The following is a 23,139-nucleotide window of genomic DNA, read 5'->3' as shown; positions in this document are numbered from 1 at the left end:
TACATATATAATATATACAATTTTTAATATAAAAAATTAATATCTTTAAATTTTATTATTTACAATAATAAAATATATTTATTTATGCTGATCTTTTTGCAGTCTTTATCATTTAATACTGGGAAATATTTACTCCATCGAATTGAAACTCTTCATTTTAAACCCAAATTTTTTGTTATCTGAAAAATAATTAAATTGAAATTATTTAAAAAAAAAAAAAATCAAATGTTAAATTATTAAATGAATGATTAATTTGTTCAAAATCGATCTATACATTGACAATCATAAAAAAAGTATTATTTGATTTCTAAATTTTAATTATTGTCATGATATTATTTTAGTAATTGATTGCTTAGTTGATACACGAATTCATTTACGAACTTTTTAATAATAACCTTAATATTCACGCGATCTCAAATCATTTTAATTAAAAATATAAAAACACATTATTATGAATTTTCCTGATTTTTTAAGCTTTTTTTTTTTTAATGATCAGTAGAGAGAGAGGGGGGAGGAGTATTTATAAGAATCTCTCATTAAAATCATTAAAAATAAATAAGAAAAAATACTATCAGAATCTATTAATCATCAGTTTTAATTTAAGACGCAGTACGTAATTTCAGTAAGAAAACAAAAATTTTTTTTAAATAAGTCTCACTCTAACGGATCCAAATTATGATATTGACAGTAAATTATTCCGACACCATATTTTACGGCAATTTATGGTAAAATACGGCAATGAGCGAAAATTTACGGTAAAATACTATCTGCACGTTTACAGTGAAATCCCGCAATGTCGGCGCATGATTGCCGCAAATTTACGGCGAATTACCGCACCTTTACCGTAAAATACCGTAATTCGGATTCACCAGGGCAACTTTCAATTCTCACAACAGAATTTAAAATTTTATAAAAATGCATTAAAACTTGGATAAATCAAAGTAAATTTTATTAACCTTTCGTTACTCGCACTATGAGCGTGACGCTGCCTTTTTGACTAAAATTGCAATAAAAGTTACTGTATGGGTATTTGTGACTTTATACTTAACCAATTCTCTCTTTGAAATCTGTATTTTTGTTAAATATGTGTATAATTAATAAATATACATTTTAAATATAAAACAAAGTATATTTATGTATAACAAGAATGTGAAAAGCGACACAGTGCTCATTATGCGAGTTAAATCGTCGATTCAATTTTTGTAACAACGTTGCCAAACGTACTGTTGTTACTGTAAGAAATAATTCATTATAGCATTATGATTTGGTAACGTCGTATTTCATTTAGCTTGGCGGCACAATGCTCGCCACGCGATGAAAATCGTCGAGCGAGTTGACGCGAATAACGAAAGGTTAAATTTAATAGACAATTTGTAGTAAAGTTTTAACTTTTTTTCATCATTCATGCGATACAAGTGCTATCTTGGCACGCGCTCTTTTGTTCGCCAAATGGCTGTTTGCTCATTCAACTGTTTCCACAACATTTGTGTGCATTATACGATTATCTGCGTGCGACAAGTTTACTTCTAGTTGCACGCAGATTATCGTTTAACCCACAAAAATGTCGCGGCAACAGTTGAATCAGCAAAAAGCTACTTGGGGAACAAAACAGCGAGCACTAAAATAGTACTCATATCGCATTCATGATAAAAAAAATTGTGTTCAATTCGTGCGGTATTGCCGATTACGCACACGAGCAAATGAGCGCACTCACTTCATTCGTGCGCTCAACTTTGCTCTCGTGGGCAATCGACAACTTACCGCACTAGTTGTACAATATACTATATCCAAACTTTTATGATTGAGTTAAAAAATAGTTACTACAAAAATTTGAGTACATGCACAATCATTCGAAATCAATAATTATTTTTTCATAGATTTCCACAAGTTCCCGGAGTTTAATAATTAACTAACTCCATTATAAAATTAAAAATACTTGACAATTAAATAAAGAATTAATATTTTTATATCCAGTGAGCCAAAATAACAAAATAAAATATAAAAAATGTAAACTATTTATTACCTGTTCGTAAACAGTCCATGCCATAGCTGTCATTAAAGTTCGCCTCAACATTCGAGGAACAATTCCTTTGAAAAAACCTCTGTATCCATATTTTTGATGTACGAAAATAAATACACTCTTTATATTATTAAATTTATCTGGGTATAATTGCATTTTAGTTTTAATTACATCGACTGGTTGTGTTATAACTGAAGCTAAAATTCCAGACACTATTCCACAGGCAAAGTGAGTGGTCACACTGCCACTTAATTCTGTTATAAAATAAAATAGTAATGAATTAATATTATTTATAAAATGAAATAAAATTAAATGATTAATGTAATGTAATTACTTTTGTCAGATACTTCTTTTAATTGGGTATAAAACATAAGATAGAGACCACTGTACGGAGCATCACGTAATAAAGTTGGCGCTAAACCACTGGAAAGCCCTTTAATACCTTCATATTTATAAATAAGTCTTAATGCTTCTCCCATACTTTGGTATTTGTAAACACCACTTTCATATCTTGTTTTAATTACGGTTATTGGTATCAATAAACTTCCAGATAGTGTACGTGCTGCTATTCCCAATGACACTGCTTGTAAAGGCGTAAGCGGTTCTTCTAAACATATTGTATTTTTTAACCAATGGAGAGTAGAAAAATATAAACCTACACCAGGTATTACTCGAGTAATTGACTAAAGGAATGATAATATGTATTTTTAGTAAAAATTTATTATTAATAAAATTATAAATATTATTTTAAATTTTTATTACCGGAGTCATTCCCTTCCATAATCCAAAAATATTTTCTTTCTTAATAATGTGAACTACTGTTGTTATCATTGCGTGTTTTGGAGAGCTTTAAAAATAAAAAATATTTTTTTAATTTTATTTAGTTAATTTTTTTTGTTTATTTTTTTAAATTGTAATTAATAAATGATAACTTAAAATATATGACATTGTTGAATTTTGAGACGAAAAAAAAAAAATATTTATATAAAAATAAAAAATGTTTTCAATTTTCTGAAATATTTTATTTTATTTATTTATTATTTTTTTTTTTAATATCAGTACTTTTTAATATCAGTTAATTACACAGAAAAAAAAGGCTGTGTTATAATTCTACTCAGAACATCTCTATTCAAAAGAAGTAGGCTCAACTCTACTCACAGTTTTTTTTACTCAGGTTTAACTCTACTCAGTTATATCTTCACTCAGCTTTAACTAGGACTCAGCGGCAACTTTACTCAAGTACACCTCTACTCACGTATTTAAGCCTATCGATAAAATAGCAATTTTTTGTGAGTAGAGTTGTGGCTGAGTAAAGTTGTCGATGAGTCTTGTTGAGTGTGTAAAGATATAATTAAGTAGAGTTAAAACTGAGTAAAAAAAACTGTGTCAATTGAGGCTGAGTAAAATTGTGAATGAGTAGAGTTGTAGCTACTTTCCTTGAGTAGAGATGTGAGTAGAATTGTAACACTGCCAAAACAAAGGATTTTTGGGGGCAAGGAAAATTTTGTATCATGAAATAAAAACAAAGAATTTCTTAGGGCAAGTAAAAATTTTTTGTGCCAAGAAATTCTTTTTTCTCTGTGTAGTAAATAATTGAAAATTTATGACGTAATTGAATTTTGATAAAAAAAAGTTCAATGTAAAAAATAAAAAAATGTTTTTAATTTTATGTAATAATTTTTTTTTATTTATTTTTAAAAATATCAGTAATTAATAAATAATAACTAAAAATATATGACGTAATTAAATTTTGATTAAAATAAAAAAATAAGTAATATGAGTAAAGATGAATATTGAATAATAATATGCAATTTTTATTTATGAATAATTGTTACCTGACATGATTGCTGACAGTATTTTGTAGACGTGTTTTTATAAGATCCAGTGGTTGAAATAAAATTGTTGAAAAAGTTCCAGAAAATGATCCAGCGAGAAATGATTTTAATATCGGATACTGTAATATGTTAATAAATATTTAAATTAATAATTTTATTAATTATCGCATGTAATTTTTTTTTTAATCATTACTTTAGAATGCATTCTGAAAACTCATCATGATGAAAACTATTTTTAAAATTACTCTATTTAATATAATTAATCTCATATATTATATATATGTATATTTATTAATTTATTAATAATTACATTATGATACACTATGACTTCATTATCAATTGAAAGTTCAATAATTATCAAACTCAATGAATATTAAATCACGAGTAATATTCACGTGAGTTAATATTATCTCTAAGGTCATTAAAATATATATTAATTTTTATTTATAAAGTTGTCAAAATATTATTTTTTAAAAAAAGATATTTATTTTTGTGGAAAATTTAAATGTAAATTTTTATTGTAGTTTACATTGATTATTTTTTTTTTATATATTTTAATTCGCAAGTAAAAAAAATATTTTTTTTTCTTCGGTTGAATTTTTTATTTTATCGATTTGTTTAAATTTTAAATTTATAAAGATTATATAAGCAAGTATTTAAGTAATTACTTAAATGTAAGTCAAAGTATTGAAAAAAAAAAAAAAAAAGGAAATTTTCATAACTTAAATTTTGAAAAATATAAATTTCAAAGATTTGTAATTTGTAAAATTATCTAAGATAGAAAAGTATGAAACACACTAGATATGTTATTGTATAGACGTCATTATAAATTATTCCATCATTTAATTTGAAAATTTTCCATGAGAAAAATCTTATCTGTTTATTTATTATTGACTTACTTTTTTTTTTATATCAATTTTTTTTGTAATGCTTTTAAATTTTTATTATTAATGTTTGTAAAATCATTTTCTTAATTTACTTCATGAATACTTAAAGAAAAAAATCAAATTATTGAAAGAGTGTCAATTATACAGACAAAAAAAATATTTTTTGTCCCAAGAAATTTTTTGCTTTATGAATTGAAAAAAAAAAAATTTTCTTAAGACTAGAAAAAGATTTCTTGGGACAAGAAATTTTTTCTCACCACAAAAAAATTTTTTTGTTTTTAATTCAAATGCAAAAAATTTCTTGGGGCATAATAATAATAAGTACATTTGAACAATCTTATGAAATGTTATATATTTCAGTTAAATCGAACAGTTGAATCAGTAGAAGTAGGGTAGAAGTCCCATTTATAACCAATGCTCTATTTTTGGACATTTAATACTTTATTTTAATAAATAAGAAAGTATAAACTAAATTTCCAATGTAACAATCTGATAAAAAAATTTTTATATAAACTTGAAAAATAAATTCTATCATTTTGTTTTTTACAAATTATTTTATTTAAATCTTTGGTGTCCAAAACTGGTCCTAATGTGGCCGAAAATGGTACCTCTACCTTATCAAATAAGTCGTTCCAGAACCTCTCTACGCACAGACAACTCCATAACAAGTCTCTACCTAAAATGACATGTCTTTCGTAAAATAAAACTGTCTTTGCATTGATCATTCCAAAACAGTTCTCCTCGGACTTACCTTACTCCGAAGCTTCTCTATTCAATGACAAGACTTTCCAAAACACTATCCAATTTTGGCTGGGTAGAAATGTTTTGAAATAATCAATTCGAGGATAATTTTATTTTACGACAGACATATTATTTTAGGTAAAGAATTGTTATAGAGTTATCTGTACATAGGAAAGTTTTGGAGCGACGTCATAATGCCGAAGTTGCACAATATTTTGTCAAGTCAGCTACTAATTATCAACTATTTCTTATTGTTTAGATTTTTAAATAAGAAAAATATGTAAATAAAATTCAAATTTTTAATTTTTCGCTTTATTTTTTTTCTCACCAGATTCATCATATAAATAATTTTGAAATTGAAAATAGTTATGTCTTAACAAAATAGCACGTAAAAAAATTAAAATTTTTTGTAAACTTGTTAGAAAAATTATTGAATTTATTTATCGAAAATAAAATATAAAATTACATAAATTATTAAGATTTTTATAATTTTGGTAATTGTGAGATTTTCCTCTCGTTTGAAAAAAAATTTTGCTAATTAAAATTATTCATTCCATAAGTCAATTTATTATTGTTAAAGATAAAAAAAGTTTCAAATCTAATTTTTTGAAGTTTTAAATTTTCAATGCTCTAATTACCAAAGATGCAAGTAAAAATAAATAAATTAAGTAGATGACTATTATTATTATCATTTATAAGATATACATTTTTGATACACTGGCAATAACTTAGGTCGAAAAAGAATGATAGTACAAACAAATTACAAAGGTTTCTATGATTACAGAAGGAATACAAAAACAAAAAGTAAGAGATGAAAAAGCAATAGAATACAGTGAGACTGTTAAGGTATATAGATTGCAGCTTTATCAAAAATTAACTAAGCAAGCTCAGTAAAATTATTTTTTGGCAGTCAGTTAAATAGTTGAGTAGACTTTTGGAACTAGCAGTGGAATGGTCATCCAGTAAAAAAGTAGATGACAATATTATTTATTTTTTTTTTTCAATTGATTAAATATTTTAAATATTTAAATATTTTTTACAATTAGTTCTTGAATATTTTGAATTAATTTTCGAATTACAATTAAATAAAAAAAGCTAGTAAATAATTTTGAACATAAAGTTAATGAAATATTTTACTTACAGTTGTCAATGTATCCATTTCCAGAGAAAATAAATAAAAAGAACAGAATAACGAACAAAAATAAATAATTGTCGGTAATGAAAAGACTTTTATGAAAGCAAATATTAAACTGAAGCAATTAATTATTCTGCGGTTACTTACATCTTTACTTATCGATGTTTCTTCACTTCTTGGGTCAACTAACCGACCTTCCATATCAAAACATGCGATAATAACACAAAAATAATAAACACCAATAATAAAAATGATGATAACTGAATAATAAAGTCGTCTTTTAATGAATCAGAATAAAACGTGATTTAAACGTGACTAAATAATAAACGTGATTTAAATTTATTATTATTTTATCATAAAACATTTGTGTTAATGGAACACAATCTTCGAATTATCAATTATATTTTTTTTTTTTATTTTTAAAATTCATCCCTCGTTTTATTGACACTTTCATATTATTTTCCACTGCAACAAAATTAATACGATTAACATTTAATAAACTTATAAAATAAAAAAATGTCTTATTGCGCAATCCTAATTAACAATTATATTTTTTATTTAAATAAATTATTAGTATTTAGTATATTATAAAAATTTTCAAATTTAATAAGAAAAAAAACTTACATGCATTTTATAATAAAAAAAATAATAAATTTTTTTTTTTTTAATAATGAAAATTAATTTTTTAAAATAATTATTGTAATGATAAGAAAATTATGCGGTAAGATTTTTTAATTGGACAACTGTGCAAAAAAAAATAATTATCATTAATTGTCATTTGTGATTGGCAATAATCTGATAACAATTGATATTACGTACTTACCCTTGTTCTATTATTATTATTATTTGTAATTTATTATTAACACGATTACATTTAAAATATATACATATTTACTTGGCATGAATTGCAAAATAAAATATGTTTTGTTAGAAAATATATTTTTCTCTTATGATTACGTAAATTTTTTATTATTTTGCTATAAAATTTATCAATCATTATTATGACGTACTGTCATAAAATAATAAATATAAATTAATATGTATAATAATATAATGAATTTAATACATAACAAGTTTTATATTTATAACATTATATATATTTATATAAACACACTTTACATCGACTTTGATATATTTAGAAGAAATCTATATTAGCAATTGAGTAAATGGATTTTAATTTTCAGTTTATTTTTTAAATGTAAGAAAGCAGTAGCTGAATTTATGATGAGTGTGAATGTAGCAGACATCAGACAAATTTAAAATTATTAATAAATAGAGTAAATAATTAATGAAATAAAATTTAACAAAAATACGCATTTAAATAAGTGTATTTTTTATAAACATGATTTTTTAAATTATTTACCCTGTTTATTTATAATTTTAAATTTGTCTGATATTTGCTACATTCACACTCATAAATTTATGAGTGTGTGGTTGTACCTGACAATTGTCAATTTTTTTAATTTTATAATAAATGAATAAAATATAAGTTGAGTAACAATTAAAAAATGCATATTTAGATACTTAAATGAAAAATAACAGTAAAGTTGACAGACATCTGACAATTTATAAAATTTGAAAACAATAAAACAAAATTTTTTTAACGAAAAAATTAAAAAATGGACTTAGAAAATTCTAAAGTCAGTAGATGCATTTTTTAAATATTATTAATTTGATTGTTTATTTGTTTTATATGTAATTTAGAAATTGTCTTCTTTATTTATGTCTGCTACATTTATGCTCATATAAAAAATCTGTATACGCATTTTTTTAAATGTCGTTATTTTAATTCATTTATTTATTTATTACAAATTTATAAATTGTCTCTTGTCTGCTACATTCACACTCATGCTTAATTTCATGAAATTTGAATTTTTTCATCAAAGCTGATGGCTATCATGATTAAATATTACAACTTTATGATCACACGATAAAAAATATCACATATATGACTGTGACAATTAGATGTTGCCATATAATTTCGAAACTATTTAAATAATTAATAATTCAAAAAGAAAACTGTTTTTATTTTATGATACGCAAGTTAGTCAACGTCTTCTAATATTTTGATTTTTTTAAAACGATAAGTTATGAAAAATAAAAAGTATTTAAAAATTACACCTATAGTTTTGTAAATTTTCTACAAGTACATACTTTTAGTTTTTTCTTAATTGATTTGATGAAAAAGAAATCCGAGAATTTTTAATTTGCTGTTCACTTCAGGATCATTTTATTTGGACTCATTTACTTTATAAATTTAATCTTTAATTCATTCATTTAATCATAAGTAATCGAGACTTTAAATTACTGTCATTTATTAATTTATTTATTTGTTTCCTTATCAATAATATGCCTAGAGATAAAGTTTTGACGTATAAGTGCATTTATATCATGCTGAGAATTTCGTTTCCCGCTAATTTTTAAATTTAAGATTTAAATGGCGCGCAACTTGTAAGCGCTGCCATCTTCAATTTCCTTTTCAAAAATCAAGTTGACAAAACAGAATTCTAGTCGTAATTTTTTCACTGCAAAGCCATCTACATAATTGATATTTTATTCTAGTCGTTGGGTTTAACTTCATCCTCATCCTGTTCCTCTGCCATTTTCTCAACTGCTCTTGAGACGTTCGGTCGTTACTCTTGACAACGACAAGAAGTAAGTCAAATTTTAAACTTAAATTAATTTTTTATTATCGATAAATATTTTTTTTATATTTAACGTAATTATTTTTATGTTTATATATATAAACATATACATATTTATTCTTATATTACTCATTAATTTTAATATGAGCAATTAAATATGACGCCGTTGAGGTTAGCGGCCACGTGTTACAATTTTCTTATTTAAATTTACTTACCTTATTATATATTTCCACTTAAAATCAGTTTTAACCAAATACTAATTAGTTTAGTTGAGCAGATTCATTTTTTTTACTTGAATTTTACAATTTTTTTCAAAAGAATATGGCTTCAGTTCCACGAGGTCCAATAGTACGTTATAATTATGGCGTGGTTTTTTTCACATTCAATTTGTCGAAAGTAATGAATATTTATTCCAATAATCAATTATATTCAATTGTAATCAATTATTACAATTTATTTAATCGCTCACTTTATAATTAATCGGCCTTCCAAATAATTTGATTAATTAGAAAATAATTTCGCAACTTGAAATTCAAAATGGCTGCATTTTTTTAGTTTCTTAAAATTTCAATTTTTAGCCGCAAAAAAAATATATTAAATCAGATTTTTATTCTGTGTTCACATCTTCGAAATTAACTCATTTTAAAATAATTTTTTATGAAATATTTTTTTACTTATTTTCTGTATTGGAACAGTCAGTATTTTATTTATTTTTTTATAAAACTCTCAAGCGAATTTTTTTTACCAAAATTGAAATATTTTTTCAATTTTAAGCGGGACAAAAATTTGCAGTCTTGGTATAATTTGATAAAACATTTAGTTACGTCGCAAACCATTTAATTGAATTTTGCCAAGTTACCAATTGCTTATTTTATGGCGCTTGAGATGTTGACAATTTTATTGAAGCATTTAGATTTTTATCACTAACAAATCTACCCAAATTACCCAGTATTTGTATCAATAAATTTCTACGCAATAATATCAAATCTTATTAGTAATTTTTTATCCCTACCAATCAAATTCTTTAGCGCGCTGTAATTTGGGTCGACTTGTTGGTAGTAAAAAAATATACGCGCTATTTGATAAACGATATATTTCAAGTGTGGATATTTACTAAAGATTTGTTAATTTTTCTTTAAATTAGGTAACGATCATTCATCATGGTAAACGGTAGAATCCCATCAGTCTTCTCTAAGACTTACGTCACACCTCGTCGTCCTTATGAAAAAGCACGTCTTGATCAAGAGTTGAAGATCATCGGAGAATACGGTCTCCGTAACAAGCGTGAAGTATGGAGAGTAAAATACACTCTTGCTAAAATCCGTAAAGCTGCTCGTGAGTTGCTTACTCTTGAAGAAAAAGACCCAAAACGTCTTTTCGAAGGTAATTTATTTTTAATTTACTACCAACTTATTTTTTTCTATTGATTTACTAAATTTATAATGATGATATTTTAAATAATTATTTTTCTGACACCTCTTGTCCGATTTATATAATGAGGGATTTATTAATCTGAACTTTTATGGTTTAAATAAATTAATTAACTCTTATAAGTAAATAATAAAATAGATGGTTTAATGTTTTAAATTATTTTTTTTTATAGGAAACGCACTTTTGCGTCGTCTCGTACGAATTGGAGTCTTGGACGAGAGTCACATGAAACTCGATTACGTGTTGGGTCTTAAAATCGAAGATTTCTTGGAAAGACGTCTTCAGACTCAAGTATTCAAACTTGGGTTAGCAAAATCAATCCATCATGCCCGTGTTCTCATTCGCCAGAGACACATTCGGTTGGTTTCTTTTAAAATTTTACCTAAAAAAATTAGCTATGCCTTGACTTCTGGGCAAGAAATGTCTAATAATTATATAGATAGTTTCTAATCTTCAAGGCTAAATTAATACCTGGGTAATCAATGATAGAGGCAACTATCCTCTTATTATTTTCATGACCAGGATACATTTGAATATTTACTTATAAATATGATTAATTTGAATCCCGTACAACTTCTTAAAAGTAAATTTACTTATGCAGATGCTGATCGTTATTGATTGGACGTCAATTGTCCATATTTTAAATTCGCAAAGGCCACTGAAGTGTCTAGTTATTTAAACTAGCGCTTTACGCCGCCATTAATTATTCGTTTATCATTCAGCCGAGTGATTAAAATCAAACGGACCACTTAATGTGTCTATAAGACCATTAACGTCTGATTAATTCCTATTGGAATTAAAACACGATTCGATAAAAAAATCGGTATGATATTTTAATTAACGTAATAATTAGAAGTGTGCGAATAATTTAAACTTACGAATTATTCGTATCGAAATTTTTGATTTAGCCGTAAATTTTTGAATAGTTCCAAAATTTTAATTTAAATGATTTAAAATTTTAACATTTTTTCTAACAATTGAAATTTTTGTTACATGTAAAAACAGCTAAGACATGAATCTATGAAAAAATTATTTTTTGTTAGTTTAAAAACAGCTCCATTTTCTCAATTCGAATCGAGTAATTCGAAAAGTTACAATTCGAAAAGTATGAGGGTGAATGTAGCAGACATCAGAAAAATTTAAAGCTATTGATAAATGAAGTAAATAATTAATAAAATCAAATTTTTTAAAAATGCACATTTAAAAAATTTTGAAATTAATAAGTGCATTTTTTACAAATGTTATTTTTTTAATTATTTACTCTGTTTATAATTTTAAACTTGATGTCTGCTACATTCACACTCATCGAAAAGTTACAAATTATTTGAAACGTTTCGAATTAGATTTCATCGAATTATTTAAAAAAAAAAAACGAATTAATCAATTCGATTTTTAAATCGAATAATTCTATTCGATTCGCACACCCCTAGTGATTTATTGTCCCCCGTACAATTGATCAGTGATTCTGAATAATTCTAATTCATTTGACGTTTAACAAGCCATTTTTATAATTTCTTTATTTAAATTGTCTCTTTACAGCGTTCGTAAGCAAGTCGTGAACATCCCATCGTTCATTGTTCGCTTGGACTCACAAAAACACATCGATTTCTCATTGAAATCACCATTCGGTGGTGGCCGCCCTGGTCGTGTAAAGAGGAAGAACATGCGCAAGGGAACTGGTGCCGCTGCCGCTGAGGAAGAAGAAGATTAAACTGTAAATTAAATATTCGAATTTGAATAAAAATATTCATTTTACAGTTTTAAAAAATTAGTATTATTATTTTTATCATCATTTATAATATATTATTTAGGTTAATTTGATATGAGTGAGTTGTGAATGAGAGTTGTTAAGTTTATTAAATATTTATAAATACAAGTTGCTGTTTTTTTTTTTTTTTTTTTTTTTTTTTTTTTTTTTTTTTTTTTTTAATTTCAAATGCAGTCGCAAGAGAAAATTTAACTCGTCAGTTGATTCTAAAGAGGGTCTAGTGATTTTTGTCCAAACTTTTCTTACAAGCAAAACGTCCACTCACAAAATTAAGTACGAGACTTGCCGTATTTCTTTGTCCTCGATTCTGACGCCCCGTATAGGTAACAATTTTGCCAGGCTCTGCAAGTTAGCTGTTTGCTAAATCATTAAAATAATTAATTCTACAGCTTTATAATAGATGACTTTAAAAACTATAAATTATCAAAAATAAAATGTTTTTTTGCTTCTTAAAAGGTTTATAAGTATAAGGTAAAAGTCCCTATACCCGTTCAGTACCATTAGTCGCTTACTTTAACTGTTTAAGGCATTTTTTTTAATATTTATAAAAAAAAATTATGACTAAAAATATTATTATTGATAAATAATTATTTGTGAATCTAAATATAGTAAAATATGATGAATCAAATTATATTATAATAGATTATGAATTTAAAATAAATTACTGTTTTTAAAATCGCGCTCAGCCGGGCATTTTTTACTTTAAAGAAGTTCGACCGATACTAGTGAGTCAAAGTAGTGTTTGGATTTTTTTGTTTGCTAAATTCTCCTAATAGTTATGACAATTCATTATTTTAATTTATAATAACATAACGAATTCATAAATTAATATTTATTACTTATTTAATTAAAGAAAGTAATGAAATGACTTGGTTATTTTTGACTCATATGATTTAATAAAAAGATTTAGCAATAGCGCGTTCTAACTTCTTACACATATATATTCAAATTTATTCAAGTTTAACTTGAATTATTTAAATAATTACAACGGTAACACTATATTGTTAAAATCTTATCATATTCAAAAAATATTCAAGTTTATGCATGTGGTTTTTTATTTCTTAAACTTGGGAGGCTAATAATGAAAATAATCGAACAAGTCATGACGGGAACTTGTCCGCCGTAAGAGCCTGTGTATAAGTACTTTAAAAACGTCATTTTTAAATCTTTTTTTCTAAAAAAGTCGACGGTGGATCATACTCAAATTTTGAGAATACATAGATAAAGTACTTCTTTTCATGTATACTAAGTTTCAAATCTTGAAGTTGGCGAATCCTTTGTACATTAGATTCGGTCGAACCTCCTTAACGTTCATTTGTTAGATTAAATTTAGTCTACGTCAAATTTTTTAAGAATTGTTATAACTATATCTTATTAAATAAATTTTTAAAATTCATGAAATTTTATATTAAGAAAGAATAAAGTAGTATAATTTATGAATTATTGTCCAAATCAATAAACTTATCATAGTTTAATTTATATTGTCTTTGAGCGACTATAGGGCCATGTGTTGATCGAGTAATGGTACATGACAATTGTTAGTGAGCGACTGTGGGTACACTCAAGGCTCTTATCTAAAAAATTAATAATAATTAATTATCAACATTATTCTTCAAACTAAATTTTTATTCTAATACTCGAAACTTCAAAGAAAAACTATAAAAAAAAATATGGTTTTTCATTTTATTTATTAATTTATATTAAGTGATTTAATTTCACTCCAATGAAAAGTGTGCGGATACAGGAGCTTTTACTTTACTTATAAAAATTATTCAAATAGTAAACAAAATGATGTCTTGAGACTGAGAAGGTTATAGCTTAGCAATCTACGTTTTGATTTTTTAAAAATTTTCATTCGTTAAAAAGAAAAAACGTGGATACAGTTTCCATTTACTGCACAAGTGCAACAAGAAAAAATTCGTTGGTCGACTTGAATGTGACAAAAAAAAGTGCACACTCCTCTCAAAAGTCAACACTTTTTTTGTCTTATTATTTTATGATAGTATTAAAACAAGTAGTCATCTTTGAAGAATAATTTATTCTTTTTATATTTTTTTTGTTTTTAAACTCAAACTTGTTGACAAAAAAAAAATTAAAAGAATGTTGTAGTACGGAAGTTAATGAGCGGACAAACTTTACGTTATGAACATTGCGACGATGTTCTGGGGCAAATGACCGACATTTGCTTTAATGTTTATTTGTTATTTTTTTTTTTTTTTTTTTTTTTTTGGAGTATACATGAGCTGCTGCATGGCTCTTATGAAACTGGAGCAACGAGAAAACGGGATTACGTATTTAAAAATAAAAAATAAGTATAAATACAGGTATTTAAAAAAAAAAGAACAAGACTCCCAGCGATTATTTTAGTTGACCACTGCGTCGTTTTTTTTTTATTTATTTATTTTGTGTTTGTAAGCTTTTTTTTTAAGATCACGCAAGCGAAACGAGAACCCGTTATATGATCACGGGATACAAGTTAACTATTATTTGTGACAATCGAGCGTAAAGGAGTTTACAATATAAATATATATATAAAATGAAAGAAATTAATTACCGTATACCTTATGCTATTAAATAATACCCGTGAATTTAATTAAATTTATTGTGATCTTATTTTTAAGATAATACCTTAAGTAATTGTTTGGTCTTTCTACATTTCTTATATTTATAACTAGGATAAATAAATGTTACACGAAAGCCGGAACAAAAGGTGGATTTTTTATAATTATAATAAGTCAATTTTAGAATTAATTAACTTGAAATTTTTCATGTTCCATAAATTCGTTTTTGGATATTAGATTTATTTAAGAATTTCCATTGTGGGCTTAATACCTTTAGTCTAAGTGAAGACTCAATATTTTATGATCCCATTAAAAAAAAGTAACTGATACTTTTTTGGAAAATTACACGAATTTCTTTTTTCTTAAATTTGGGTTGTCATGATTTTTTCTTATTGATTTTGAATTTCCTAATTAAGATAATGAAAATTAATAAATGTATTTATTTAGTATACTGCTACATAAGTTATCTTTTTAGAATTATTTACAATCATGATCGCCATTATTTATTAATAGGAATAGCTAATTTTATGTACTCATAACAAGTTTTTATAAATTGGCAGTCTATTTTCTTTCTTTATGTTTACAGGTTGCTTATTATATCATTTAAAACCTTTATTTACAATTGTTTTCTCAGCTGAAAGTGCCCGTGTATGCTTTATATCGAAAGCTGCGCTATTTCTAGTACTGTAAGCATATATTCCACTTAGGAATTCAGTTAGATTCGAGAGGTATTCAGGAGTTGGTTTATTAATTATTTTATGGATTAGAACACAAGTATTGAAAATCAGTTTCTGATATATTTATATATTTTTATAATGCTAAAAAATCGATTAATTTATCATGATACTGAAATTAGCCGAGATCTAATAATTTTTTTATTTTTTTTTTCGAAATGATAAATTATAAAATAAAAATGTTTCAAAAAGTTGCACCTATAGTTTTTAAAATTTTCTACAAGTGCATATTTTTATTTTTTTTTTTTTTTTAAATTGAATTGCTGGAAAAAAAAACTAAAAATTATTAATTGGCTGCTAACTTCAGGATCATAATTTATCTTAGATCGCCACCTCTAGAATTAACAGCTAGGAAAGGTTTGAATGTGAAATTTTTCCGTGCAATTTTTCAAACTTTTCTCTTCACATGAATCTTTCTCGGACTTCACTAAATATTAGGCTACCAGACGTTCTCGAGTTTTGCATTTAGCAATACATTTAGCCATTCATTCTTATTTATTCATATATATATCGCGTTACTAATTCCAAAAGGACTTATATTTTTAAACACCCTTTTGGATTTATAAAACGTTTTGTCGACGTTTTTGAAAGCTAAACATTGAAAAAAAAAAAAAATTTCAGCTTTAGAATAAGTCTACAACATGATAAGCAATTAAAAAAAGATTATACGCCTTTTTGGGCTTAAAAGTGACTAAAGTCAAAAGGGCTTACAAAAATATGTCTTTTTAGAATTAGTGACGCGATAGACATACATATTTATATAAACAATCATAGATATGTATCTTGAAAGCTGATTAATTCAAATCGCCACTCGCAAAAAATTTAAATAAATATAAAACTCATTTTACGGGCTATTGCATTAATTCAACAGTATAAAAGTATGATTCTTGATAAAAACATGCAGTGTTCGTAAAGTTTAAAAATGATTATGTGCATATTTCATAAATTTTATAATAAATGGATTAATCAGTAGAGACATTTTTAACCTATCAAATTTTAAGTTCACCTTGTAAGCTATCATACACGATAAAAATATAATTTAGTAATCATTTTTAATTAAAAAGTTATAGATTACTTAGTAGAACATAATGTGATTATTTCAAGTTTAAACAAGTTTTACTGACTACCATTTTACAATAATTGAATCGATTTTACTATGATACCAACTAACTCAATTTAAAGAATAAGTATAGAACTTTATTATATTAAATCCCATTGAGAATTACGTGACCACAAAACGTGCTACATCACACACACACACATATCTTTATATATATATATATATATATATATATATATATATATATATATATATATATATATATATATATATATATATATATATATATATATATATATATATATATATATATAAGGGGCGTTCGAATCGAATTTTCGAATTATTCGTAAGCTTTTAAATTATTTGAAGAATTCGAAGTTTCCGTAAGCTTTCAAATTATACGTAAATTTTGGGATCCTATCAAATTTCGAATATTCGGTTCAAACTTGGAACATTTAGTTGTTACGTAACGTAATAAATTGTGAAAAATTTAGTACAATAATTTACGAATCGTTCCAATTCTCCGAATACTTCGAAAACTGACGAATAATTAAAATATGTCGAATAAAATATTCGATTGGACACAAACAATCCGTAGGTTACTTATTGGCACACCCTTTATGTACATGAATATATGTATTTAATTTTTTTTATTCTAATAATATAGTTGAACTTTAGACAGCATATTAAAATAAATTATAGCGAAATTTATCTCGTTGCGTTATCAGCCTGCTCTGATTAGGTAAAATGTATCATAAAAATTATCAGTTTCGAAATAACAATAAAAATTTAATTCAACAAGTGATTACAACATTTCTAGCTTTAAATTAATTATTATACTTATTACAGTTGATTAAATTTAATGACTATATTTAATGCTATCATATCAGATAGCATTCTAGCAGAATTTTGCAACTCAAATTTTATTAAAACAGGACGGCTCTGCAATAGATCGTTTTTTAAATAAATTTTTTTCAAATCTATCAAGATTTCATTCATTTAAAATATTGCGTAAATTTAAATCCTGTACATAATGACTCATGGCCTTGAGCTGTCCTCAGAATAGGTCATTTAACTCTCAAAAAATAAACATTCTATAGCCGTACTCGTATATTTTACGTAAGGTCATTTCCTGATTTTGTGGTCAAGTAAGATATGTAGAAAAATAATAAGCAAGAATATGACTGAGCAGAAGCTTAACTTGAGTATTCCTGCTGAAGACGTCTATTTCGTCTTAGAAAAATACTCTTGTTGACACAGACTCAGCTTGTGAGAGGTCATGCATTAAAGATGAACCCAAGCGAAGAAAACAAAGAACACGTGTGATGAGTGAGTAAGAACTACTTGACCAACTTAGTATGCCCTCGTTGTTGACAACGGCACTACAACTATATACGATAATGATAAAACAAGTCTGTAGAATTCATATGGAAGCTACTGAACAGTAAAACTCTCGGGAAATCTAGTAGATGAAAAGAAGAAAAAAAGTCAACATCGTGAATCAGTATTAAAATAAGATGAGGAAAAAGTAATGATCAATGAAATAGAAATTCGAGTTAATGCGCCGGAAGAAAATCGGTGTCATCATTATGACAGCAGCCATCATATAATATATATTAAACATAAACATGAACATGAACATAAATAGAAAGCCCCTTTAGTATTTTATACTTGGTTACCCTAACACAAATTCACCTGTATATCATCAAGATAAATGTGTTCTCATATAATACATACACGGAGAAAACGAGTCTCGAAAATGTTGATATTTAATATATTTTAGTAAGAAATATTAATGCAAATCAATAAGTGTATTAATTTTGCTATTTATTATTAAATGTATAGTAAAAATCTCAATATTGTAATTAATACTATCCCTGATTAGAAGAAACGATTCAAAAAGATTTAATTTTAATATTATATAGAATTTATATTGTAAGCTTACTATAGTACTAATCTTTTTTACTGTAAAATGTTAAAATGCATGTATCTCATGAACAGTGCACTTTAGCAATATAAGTGTCATGAGCAACTTTGTAGAGGACAAAATTTCCTAAAAGATTGGTCCTATGCATATTTTTTGTAAGATGAGCCGTTTCTCAGAAAAGTTATTCGATTTACATGCTTTTTAAATGGGAAAACTTTGATGCTCGAGAGTAAGTACTTAAAATTAAAATTAAGAGCTAAAATTTTCAGGGAATTTTTCTCTCGACAAAAATAACAAAATTTTTTTATGTCCGCTAAAAAAAAATGTTCGTTTCAAATGAAGCACCCTAATATAGATTACATTAGGGTGTGTTGCAAAACAACATTATATTTTTTTCTGGGCACCACCAGAAATCGATAGTATATGACAAAATGAAAATTCTGTCAGGAGATCGGCTCCTAAATCCAAGTTTTAGAGGTAGCTCATCGCGATTTCTGATTTCCCATTTAAATAACAGAAAAAAAAAATATTTTATAGTTTGAAATTTTATACCTCGGCAGTGGCTCATCGTACAGATAAGCCTAGTATACATTTTTGTAGGGAATTTAACGTTCTACAAAAAACGTATCCTATCATTTTTTGATAAATCCATCGGTTCAAAAGTTATTGGAGCTCGTAGTCAAGTTAGAGTAAATTTCGAGATCTTTTTATTTTTCCGGCAAAACTATTAGAGTTACCAAAAAATGTTATAGAGTCTTTTTTGTAGGTAATTTTATTTCCTACAAATTATCTCTGATAAATTTTTTTCAGAATCCGCATAATTTTCTATTTATTTTCATTTTAATGTCAAGCTCTTAAAAAAATAGTATTCTGATTAATTTTAAATTTTAACTCATATTTTTAAGTAAAGTTTCCTATATTTTTTTTCTCCGTGTAAGTACATGCCTGTCTATCTATAAAGTATTGACAATACATAGCATGAGTTTAATTCACAGTATTTCTCTTGCAAAGGGTGCGGCTTATAGGTGAATAAGTACTGTTGGTACTGCTAGTGCTGTATTTGTAGTAGATAAATGCTAAATGTAGAGGTACTATGAGAGAAAGACAGGGAAGAGGTAAAGGGGATTAAAGAGGAATATGTAGTGGTATCGTGTCATATGTATGTATATAGGAATTTAAGCTGAGTAGTCTGATGAAAAACGATCAAAGAAAATGATGGAGGAACTGAAGCTTAGTCTTCTATCTCATGTATAAGATTTCCTATTGCATTTGAATGGGAATGGGATGTATGTTTGTGCGTAGGTTGTGATATCATAAAGGTGAATTAGATAGGCGTAGGTATAAAGGTATATCTATTGCTTATATGTACGGCTTTGCATTGAAGTACAGTATGTTAGTGGATATCTCTGTTATCTTATGCAACCTCATTCCCAGCTAGAATTTCGTCGTTTGAAATCTATGGGTTTTACAGCCATTGATATTATTACTAATTACTACTGTATGGATTCGGAGATTATTCTTGTTGTTTGAATTGATTATTACATTCAAATACGATTTATCTCATAGATCTGTTGATTAATTGTACATACCAATTATATTGATTAGTTCAACGTATATCAGAGCAGATACTCAATTCTAGTTTTTAAAGAATGTATTGCTTTGGCAATTAATGATGGCTTGATATATGTATTAATGATAATAATAATAATAATTTTAAAATAAAGTTGTTTGTACGTCTATTTATCTGATATTTTTTTATTTGAAAAATATGTTAATTTTTATTTTTATTTTTATCATGTAGGTATTTTTAGTTGAATCAAATCAACATATTGTGATTAGATAAAAAATAGTGTGTAATAAATCAGTGTAAGTTTGTTGTTGTTTATATTTATTTATCAATATAAATTAGGTCCAGCGAGATATAAATCAGAGAACAAAAAAAACGAAAAGAAATAAAAATTTCAATATGATTGAATAAATATTTAAATTTTACTATGTATTGAGAAATAGCTTTTAATCAGGTTCGATTTTTTCTACATAATAATTATTGGAACGATGATTTCATAAGAGGTCGTGTCAAACAAATGCTGTTTTATTCGTACGACTAAAAAAAAAAAGTTATAAGGCTTAAAAACATTGAAGAATTTTTACTAAGTTTGAAAAAAAAAAATTGCAATCCGAGAAGTAATCCGAAACGTTAAAAAAAATCAAAATTTACCAAACTCAAAACAAAAATTACAACATACTTATTAGAATAATAATTTCTTTTGATTATAAAAATTAGTGCATTTAAGATAAAATTTAATAGCGACGAAATAAAAATTATAATGTACCAATAATTTTTACTATTGTACTTAGCAAATATTAGTTAACGCGTTTTGTGAAAGATGTATCCTGGCAAGTAATTTTCACAATCTCAAATAGTAATTTTATCTCCCGAAGTAACAATTTTTCTTTTCAACATTCTAAAATGTACACTACTTACATAGAATTACGTTGGAAACGTAAGGGAGACTGGGGCACGTGAGCCCCTTTAAGCCGGTAATCATTTTTTATGACTTTTAATCTACAGGTCAACCTAATTTGGTCCTTTCTTAAGCAAATTCATTAAGATTTTAGCAAAACTAAAAAAAAAAAATTTTTTTTCTGGGGCACGACAACTTTTTATTTAAAAAAGGAATGATGGAAAGTAATTATCACACGCATTCATAATTACTCACTATGCATTTAAGAGTTGATTTTTATTTTTTGATAAAATTCAAAAATAAACCCGCCAAAAATAATTTTGATGTTAAAAGACAGGTGGCGCTGGGGTAATTTATTCTCACAAGTACTTGTCTTTACTATGTTTTAACTATATAAAAGTTTCGAAGTACCTGTGTCGGGCTCACCGTTGACTCTCAGGGTCTCAAAGCTACTCTGTATCAGTTGAGAGCGTAGCTTTGACGATATGGCTAGTGTGGCGCTGGCTTATAATATCGGCGCTGAGGAGGAGGTGGATACTCTCGCAGTAAACATCTGCGAGGTAACTGCCACCTCGTTATATCGGAAATGGTTACATCCAGATCCGAAATAATCCTTTTGTTAAAATTAATGATCTATAACATGTATAAATATATGTAATTTTTTTTTTTTTTTTTTTTTTTTTTTTTTTTTTTTTAAGGACACGATTGAAAGTTTTAGTAGAATAAAAGAAGATGCCTGTTGAAACTTGAGCCCTTATAATTAATTTGAAGTACTATCTAATTGCAATTTTCTATTTCTAATTTAAATTACACCGGGAATTTTTTTTTTAAGTTTGAAATTTTATAGCTGATTATTGTACTACAAAGATCAATACATATTCTGGCTGTAAATTGAAAACTCTCAAAAAAAGGTCTATAATCTTCCGATAAATTTACTCTTCCAAAAGTTATTCAATGTCAAATTTGAATTCATCGCAAATTTTAGTATTATGTAAGTTTCCCAATGAAAATGTCTGTTTTATCATAAAATGTCGTACTTAAAATTAAAATTAAGGGCTGAAATTAGCAGGAAATTTTTTTTTTTCAATGTCTACAATAATATTCAGAAGTGGGGTCGAAAATAAAAAAATTGTCGTTCTAAACGGAACATCCTAATATATATAAACATATATTATTAGTACATATGAAGGTACATGTTGAAAAAAAAGTAAGTCGCTTTATAGAATTGTTTGGAATTTTTTTTTTTTTTTTCAACTCAGACGTACCTTGATACGAAATTTTCACAATATATAAGATAGAATCTGTAGTTAAAAAAAAAAGGTTCGTAATTCAACTAAATTGAAATCCCTCAAGGGCTTCTGTCAATCTCTACAGCTATTACTTTTTTTTTCTAAGAAAGTATTTGTTTTTGAACACGATATTAAATTTTTAAATAAATTGTTCGTCAATTAAGAAAACAGTTTATTTAACATAATTAAGTTTGTATTTTTTTCTCAATCAGTTAAAATAGAAGTATGCAACTATGATTATCTCAGATCATACGGCTTTTTATTCAAAGAAAAAAATAAAAGCTAATGTGTTTTTAATGGGATATACTCATAAAAGATTAAGTTTAAATTTAAATCAATGTAGAATTTTATTTTCAGTTAAAGTGTTTAAAAATAAGTGATATAAATGATCTTTTAATGTGACCATAACAATTTTAACTCCAATTAAATGTTATGATGGAGTAATTACTCTTATAAAGTCCTAAGTGGTTAAATAAACGTAATGATTAAATACTATAACTGTTTGAGGCGAAATATTTCAAGGAGACAGGGATATATTATATAGTTCTATCCAAGGACTTTAAGAACTGGAATCCGGTCCACCTTCGGTTATATTTACTTTTATGAGATTCTTGCCCTGTCAGTATGCCTAGAATCTAGAT

At 26.0% G+C, this 23,139-nt stretch overlaps 2 protein-coding genes across 4 annotated transcripts; one reads left to right on the top strand and one right to left on the bottom strand.

Moving 5' to 3' along the window:
* Window positions 1-75: 75 nt before the first annotated feature.
* LOC103569400 (mitochondrial glycine transporter) lies at window positions 76-7,664 on the bottom strand. 2 transcript variants are annotated; one of them, XM_008546684.2, is made up of 7 exons: window positions 7,442-7,664; window positions 6,766-7,083; window positions 3,856-3,974; window positions 2,783-2,867; window positions 2,355-2,703; window positions 2,024-2,274; window positions 76-179 (listed from the first exon to the last, which is right to left on the bottom strand). In XM_008546684.2, exons 2-7 carry the CDS (start codon window positions 6,817-6,819, stop codon window positions 153-155), a joined length of 885 nt encoding a protein of 294 aa, XP_008544906.1. In that variant the 5' UTR covers window positions 6,820-7,083; window positions 7,442-7,664; the 3' UTR covers window positions 76-152. The 2 variants fall into 2 exon arrangements, with proteins under 2 accessions (XP_008544906.1, XP_053596544.1); XM_053740569.1 differs by lacking the exons at window positions 6,766-7,083; window positions 7,442-7,664 and adding an exon at window positions 6,625-6,730.
* A 1,503-nt stretch (window positions 7,665-9,167) lies between these two features.
* Window positions 9,168-12,465, top strand: LOC103569399 (40S ribosomal protein S9). 2 transcript variants are annotated; one of them, XR_001345070.2, is made up of 5 exons: window positions 9,168-9,273; window positions 10,408-10,646; window positions 10,867-11,053; window positions 11,296-11,517; window positions 12,234-12,396. XR_001345070.2 is itself a non-coding variant. In XM_008546683.2 (4 exons), the coding sequence occupies exons 2-4, from the start codon at window positions 10,424-10,426 to the stop codon at window positions 12,403-12,405; spliced, it is 582 nt and encodes a 193-aa protein (XP_008544905.1). In that variant the 5' UTR covers window positions 9,168-9,273; window positions 10,408-10,423; the 3' UTR covers window positions 12,406-12,465. The 2 variants fall into 2 exon arrangements, 1 of the variants encoding a protein (XP_008544905.1); XM_008546683.2 differs by lacking the exon at window positions 11,296-11,517 and having other exon boundaries at window positions 12,234-12,465.
* Window positions 12,466-23,139: the final 10,674 nt, after the last annotated feature.

The sequence above is a fragment of the Microplitis demolitor genome, chromosome 7, assembly GCF_026212275.2.
Source record: "Microplitis demolitor isolate Queensland-Clemson2020A chromosome 7, iyMicDemo2.1a, whole genome shotgun sequence".
Lineage (NCBI taxonomy): Eukaryota > Metazoa > Arthropoda > Insecta > Hymenoptera > Braconidae > Microplitis > Microplitis demolitor.
This window is presented reverse-complemented; position numbering and strand designations above follow the sequence as displayed.